The sequence below is a fragment of the Trichechus manatus genome, unplaced genomic scaffold (assembly GCF_000243295.1).
Source record: "Trichechus manatus latirostris isolate Lorelei unplaced genomic scaffold, TriManLat1.0 scaffold00031, whole genome shotgun sequence".
Taxonomy (NCBI): Eukaryota; Metazoa; Chordata; class Mammalia; order Sirenia; family Trichechidae; genus Trichechus; species Trichechus manatus.
Window position 1 is genome coordinate 4,454,952 of NW_004443967.1, and position 6,110 is coordinate 4,461,061.

The following is a 6,110-nucleotide window of genomic DNA, read 5'->3' on the forward strand; positions in this document are numbered from 1 at the left end:
TCAGGCCAGTAAATCTGGTCTTTTTTTGTGTGTTAGAATTTTGTTCTACATCCTTCTCCAGCTCTGTCCAGAACCCTCTGTTGTGATCCCGGTCAGAGCAATCAGTGGTGGTAGCCGGGTACCATCTAGCTGTACTGGCCTCAGTCTGGTGGAGGCTGTGGTAGCTGTGGTCCGTTAGTCCTTTGGACTAATCTTTTCCTTATATCCTGTTCTCTTCATTTTCTCTTGTTCCTGAAGGGGTGAAACCAATGGAGTATCTTAGATGGCTGCTCACAAGCTTTTAAGACCCCAGACTTAGCACATTAGTTAGTAATCTCAAAATAAGAAAAAGTAGCAATGGTTTCCCCATCCACAGAAAACCATTGGTAATATCCTCAGAACATGTTCGGTCTCCGGGGAATCTATTTTCTATTTTGCATTTATGTCTCTCACACTCACTTCTGCCCTCCAAACCCTCCCCATGTATTTTCATTCCATATCCATTTTTAGATGGAAAGTTTATTGGATTTGATTTTGCTGTGGCTGTGATTCTGATGGCTGGACATACTTCAAGACCTTGTTAGCTTTTACATGGTTGTTAGCTCCTTAATTCTGATTCACACACAGGGGAAAGTTGTAAGTCGACATGTTAAAAAAAGGTTTGTTTTAACTTTTTATATTCTAGTGTTTTCAAAGAGACACCCCACCAGTCTGCTGAGAGCAAAGAGGAATCCCAAGCCCTTGCAGAGACCCAGCATGAGGGGCTTCACCTGCAAGAACAAGGCTCAGAAAATGACTCGTGTCTCTCACCTGCCAATTCAGAAAAACAGACCACGAATGACAAAAAGGGGTCGGCCTCACTAACTGTTGTGCAATTGTCTATACTAATCAAGTAAAGCTTTAATTTGTAAAACTTTATGGGCCCCAAGAGCAAGGCACGCTTCCTTTTTTACTGAGTATTCACATTTTTAAAGCCATTCCTAAAAATCTCCAAGTAGGCCAGGAATGTGACCAGCTTCTCTCTTTCACTGAGGTTGTTGCCAAGGACAGTGAAAAACAGAGCTGGAAGCAAAGTGATCCCTTGGGATGTGGGTAGCATTTTCAACTATTTTTAAAAATTCTTCTTTGGTTAGTCTTTCAGGTTCTAGAACTTTGAATCCAAACTGATCTGAGTAGCATGTCACCCAGATTTTACTGTAAGCATAATTTATAAGGCATGAAATTCACATGAGGTTTGGTTATAGACTAGAGGGGAATGTGTAAGGTTTTAGGTGGTACCAAGAGCATTTGATGAAATTGTTCTCAATTTTAATACTTCTCAGTATCTTCTATAAGAGAGATATGCAAGTTGACCTGATATTATATAGTCAATTTAGTCCATTTTTGCCTCCTTTCCATTGTCTGCCACCCACTACCACATTCTAAGGTGTGAAGGCAATAATGAGTGCTTTTCAGTAACTTAAATTCATATTTTCTGTAAATGTTTAGGCCAATATTGTAATACAATCTCAGATGTAAGAGGTCAAAAGTTTACTCAGAATTCAGCAATTCAACTTCTGGGTATATACCCAAGAGAATTGAAAGCAGGGACTCAAATAGATGCTTGTACACCAATGTTCATTGCAGCACTATTCACCATAGCCAAAAGGTGGAAACAAGCCAAGCGTCTATCAACAAATGAATGGGTAAATAAAATGTGGTATAAATGTACAATAGAATACATTTTGCCATAAAAAGGAATGAAATTTTAATACATGCTATGCATCGATGAACTTTGAAAATGTCTTGCTGAGTGAAATAAGCCAGACACGAAGGGACAAACATTATATGATCCCATTTATATGAAATATCTAGAATAGAAAAATACATAGAGACAAAAAGTAGATTAGTGGTTACCATGGAATAGGGAAATGGGGAGTTATTGCTTAACGGGTACAGGGTTTCTGTTTGGGGTGGTGAAAAAGTTTTGGAAACAAATAGTGGTGACGGTTGCACAACATTGGGAGTATGATTAGTGCCACTGGACCATACACTTGGAAATGGTTAAAATGGCGAATTTTATGTTGTCTGTATTTTACCACAATTTAAGGAGAAAAAAAAGAACTCTCCTCAGAAAGTATAGTTCAGACCCAGGGCCAGTTGCCTGATACGACTTCTACAAATGTCTTATCTCATAGTAACATCCCTGATGAATGCCAAGTAGAGAAACTGGATGTGTTCCTTTCTCCTCCTGATGTCATAAATTACCTTGCTCTCATAGAAGCTGCTGGACAGATATGGTAGGTCAGAGATTTGAGTGCTATTGGTTATAAATGGGGTTGAAAGACATGAGTTTATCTTGAACACTATTTAATGGCATGGACTATTGTGTTGCTGTCGTCACAAAGGGTCTTCCATTGAGGCTGGCAAAAACAAGAATATTGTTGCGTAGGGGGCCAACCAGGAGGTGGGTGGGTATAGGAGGACCCAAAAGTCCAGAAAGCAGAAAATTTCTGATTTCTCAAAGTAGAAGAAGTGGGCAGAAAGTACATGTGGTCCAATGAAACCATCCCCGATTAATGCAGAATGAGTATTTGATGAATTAATGAAACCGGTGAAATCAACAAAAATCAAAAATCAAAAAGGAGAAGGCATATTAGGGCCTAAGACTTCCAAAAACCAGCTAAAATTCTGCTGATCAGAAACTCAGATACAAAAGATTGTGTGGCAGAAAATATTCTTAATCATTTTCTACTTGTTCTGCATTCTCTTAAAGAGTTGGCAATTCATTTTGGTGGAAGACCATGTTTTTAAAGGGGAGAAAACCTTTTAACATAAAGTTGTTGTTACGTGCCATCGAGTCGGTTCTGACCCATAGTGACCCTATTAATATAAAGTAACAGTATATGTTACAACTGTATTAGTTATCTAGTGCTGTTATAACAGAAATACCACAAGTGGGTAGCTTTAACAAACAAATTATTTTCTCACTATGTAAGAGGCTAGAAGTCCGAATTCAGGGGGCCAGCTCTAGGGGAAGGCTTTCTCTCTGTCGCTCTAGAGAAAGGGCCTTGTCTCTTTGAGCTTCTCCTCCTGGGTGGTCTTCATGTGGCTTGGCATCTCTCTTCCCCTATCTCTGCTTGCTAGCTTTATATCTCAAAAAAGATTGAGTCAAAATACACCCTACACTACAATGCTTCATTAACATAACAAGGACAACCCATTCTCAAATGGAATTATAACCACAGGCATAGAGGTTAGTATTTACAACACATATTTTGGGGGGACATAACATTACCAATTGTCTTGTAAGTCCTAAGAGGACAAGAAGCACGATCCTCCATTTTTCCAAATTTCCCACAATCTAAGGCTCAAGAAATACTTAACTGGACCATGAACTTCTTCTCTGTGCCTGAACTTGCTCATTTACTAATTCATTTATTTGTTTATTAAATATTCATTGTGTAATCATTATGTGCTCACTTCCACCAAACATTTACTTGGAGCTATGGGATTATAAAGATTTTTTTAAAAAAAGAAAAAAAAGGTGGCACTGCACTTCCAGGGCCTCATGGCCTGTGGAAAAGATGGCCACATAAATAAGTAAACATAAAATGCTTAACATTTAAAAGTACTTACATGAGGTACTCACACAGTGCAACAGAAGGACAGGGGCAGAGGAGATTAATTACAGCAGAGGAAGTGGATGGTAGGAGGGTTTCATAAAAGTGGTATGATTTGAGCTGAGCTTTGGAGGAATGATCAGGCTCCAAAAGGAGTGGTAGTGGAAAGGATATTCCAGACAGAAAAAAGAGGCAGTCTATTTCAGATGGGGTACAGCTTAGCTGAGGAAACCGGTGATAGCAGCAACAATGGGATAGACAGAGTGCGGAGCCTGCATGACCCCATCCATGCCCTGTGGTCTCATACTTGTGCTCGCTGCTGTATCCATTGCAGTGTGGCCCAATGGGTAGGCCCCCCACGGCTGGGATGCTTATTTTGCCATGGAGATCACCTTTTGGCCGTGAATGACCTGAAGCCCCAGAGCTTGGAGGAAGTCTCCTTGTTTCTCAGCCGGTCTATCCAAAAGGAGGTGAGTCCTGCCTACCAGCCCTGGCCAGGGCAAGTCAGGGCCAGAAGGAACAAGATCAAGATCTTAGATGGTGTTTGAACAGTACTCTGAATACCTATGGGCCTCTTCCTCAGCCACCAAGTGTAAATAACAATGTTATCGTAGGGCTCTTTCAGAATTCCTTCATATAAAGTAGTATTTGGATAGCCCACTGGGCGAGGAGACAGAACATCTGGGTTGAGGACTTCGGAAGCATCGTGATGTGGCAAAAAGACCTTGCAGGGGAATCCAACGGGCTCAGGTTGAATCCCAGCTCCTTTAAAAATTTGGGCCTCGGTGTTTTCTCTTCTGTAAAATTAGGGATTATGATAGTACCTCATAGAGTTGTTGGAGTATTAAATGAGATAATATATGTAACGTGCTTACAACAGTGACAGGCACATATTAGGTAATCACTATAGATACTTGGAGCCCTGGTGGCACAAGTAGTTAAGAGCTTGGCTGCTAACCAAAAGGTCGGCAGTTTGAATCCACCAGCTGCTCTTTGGGTAAATCATTTCCCTCCCCTGAGCTTCAGTTTCTTCTTTCTAAAGTGAAAGAGTTGGTTTATAAACTGTAGTTCTTGGGCCTCTGGGGCAGGGGGAGATAGGGGAGCCAGGGCTTCAACTACAGCAGTGCACATTTATCATTTGTCTTATACAGTGGGATTTCCTGTTAGCTTTCTTTGAAGAAACTGTTCCTTGGCTTAAAATTTTAGAGAATCACTATACTAGATGCTCTCCCAATTTCCTTCCAGCTCTGAGAATTTATGATTTTATATGTCTTATCTCTTTTGCAAGAAGCCCTGGTGGCACTGTGGTTACAGCACTTAGCTGCTAACCAAAAGGTCAGCGGTTTGAACCCACCAGCTGCTCTGTGGGAGAAAGATGTGGCAATCTGCGTCTGTAAAGATTACAGCCTTGGAACTCTATGGGGCAGTTCTACCCTGTCCTGTATGGTCATAATCAGTCAGAAACAACTCAACAGCAATGGGTTTGGGTTTTGGTATCTCTTTTGCATCACACAATAACCTTGTTGGTTAGACAAATTGTACTATTGCTATTATGCAAATGGGGAAACCCAATAAGGATGAGTGAGTTCTTAAGACGTATAACTAATTAGTGGCAGAGCAAGGACTAAAACTAGGTATCATTCATTCACCATTTACTGAACATCTACTCTATGCTGGAAGGTTCTAGAGCTACAAAAGTGGCCTCAGCCTAAGCTCAAAGAGCTCACAGATTAGTGGGTGAAAGAGGTGTGTTAAATGCTAGTTACAATATAGCCCATCGTCTACACAAGTCACCCCAGGCTTCATATATTGTAGTTCATCAAAGGATGTTCTTCAAAAACAGCTTCAGAGAGTGTGAATGAGAACAGACTAAGAATAAACACACCGAAGGATAATCTTTAGTCATTTAATTTTCTTATTTCTTGTTTTAGAAAGTAAAACTCACCATTGGCCGGATCCCAAATTCGGAGAAATTCCATGCTATTGCCTGTGTGTGCCCATTAAAATACCAGGGTGATGCACCTTTTCATTCGGATAATCCTGGATCAAAGAGGGCAATAAAGAGGAGTCCAGCCATCAGAAAGGGCCAGGAGAAAAGAAGTGGAGAGTAACATCCCAATGACCCACCACAGTGGAGCGGGGATGGAGACCGCAACTCTGTACCAGGCTCTGCCTCTTGCTGCTGTGTGACATGGGCACACCTCTCTGAATTTCTGCATTTCCATCCTGACAATGGGATAACCATCCCCCCTCTGGCTATAGTATTAGGGAGGTTGAAAGGGTTAAGTGGGATATGACTATAGATCACAGTGATGTAAGGCCTTATTATCTCAGATTTTGGCCCAAACACCACAAGCATAGATTAAGTCCCTCATCTAAAATGCAGTGTGTTCTGCTAAGGTCGTGAGCCACACAATCCCTTCTTTGTTAGGGAACCTACAGTTGGAAATACTCATTCCAGGAAGACAGATCCCCAAGAGAGATGTGATACCATATGGCCCTTCCCAAGCACCTCCTGCTCCATCATCC

General features: G+C 41.2%; 1 protein-coding gene across 2 annotated transcripts in view; it reads left to right on the top strand.

Annotated features, from left to right (window-relative positions):
• Window positions 1–5,692, top strand: part of PLEKHS1 (pleckstrin homology domain containing S1) — a 14,648-nt gene extending 8,956 nt beyond the window's left edge. The window contains exons 8-11 of one of the 2 annotated variants that reach the window (XM_012555153.1): window positions 665–871; window positions 2,157–2,258; window positions 3,916–4,051; window positions 5,513–5,692. In XM_012555153.1, the coding sequence (XP_012410607.1) occupies window positions 665–871; window positions 2,157–2,258; window positions 3,916–4,051; window positions 5,513–5,692 (625 nt within the window). The remainder of the gene's footprint in view (window positions 1–664; window positions 872–2,156; window positions 2,259–3,915; window positions 4,052–5,512) is intronic. The other variant, XM_023729891.1, reaches the window with a different exon arrangement.
• The last annotated feature ends 418 nt before the right edge of the window (window positions 5,693–6,110 follow it).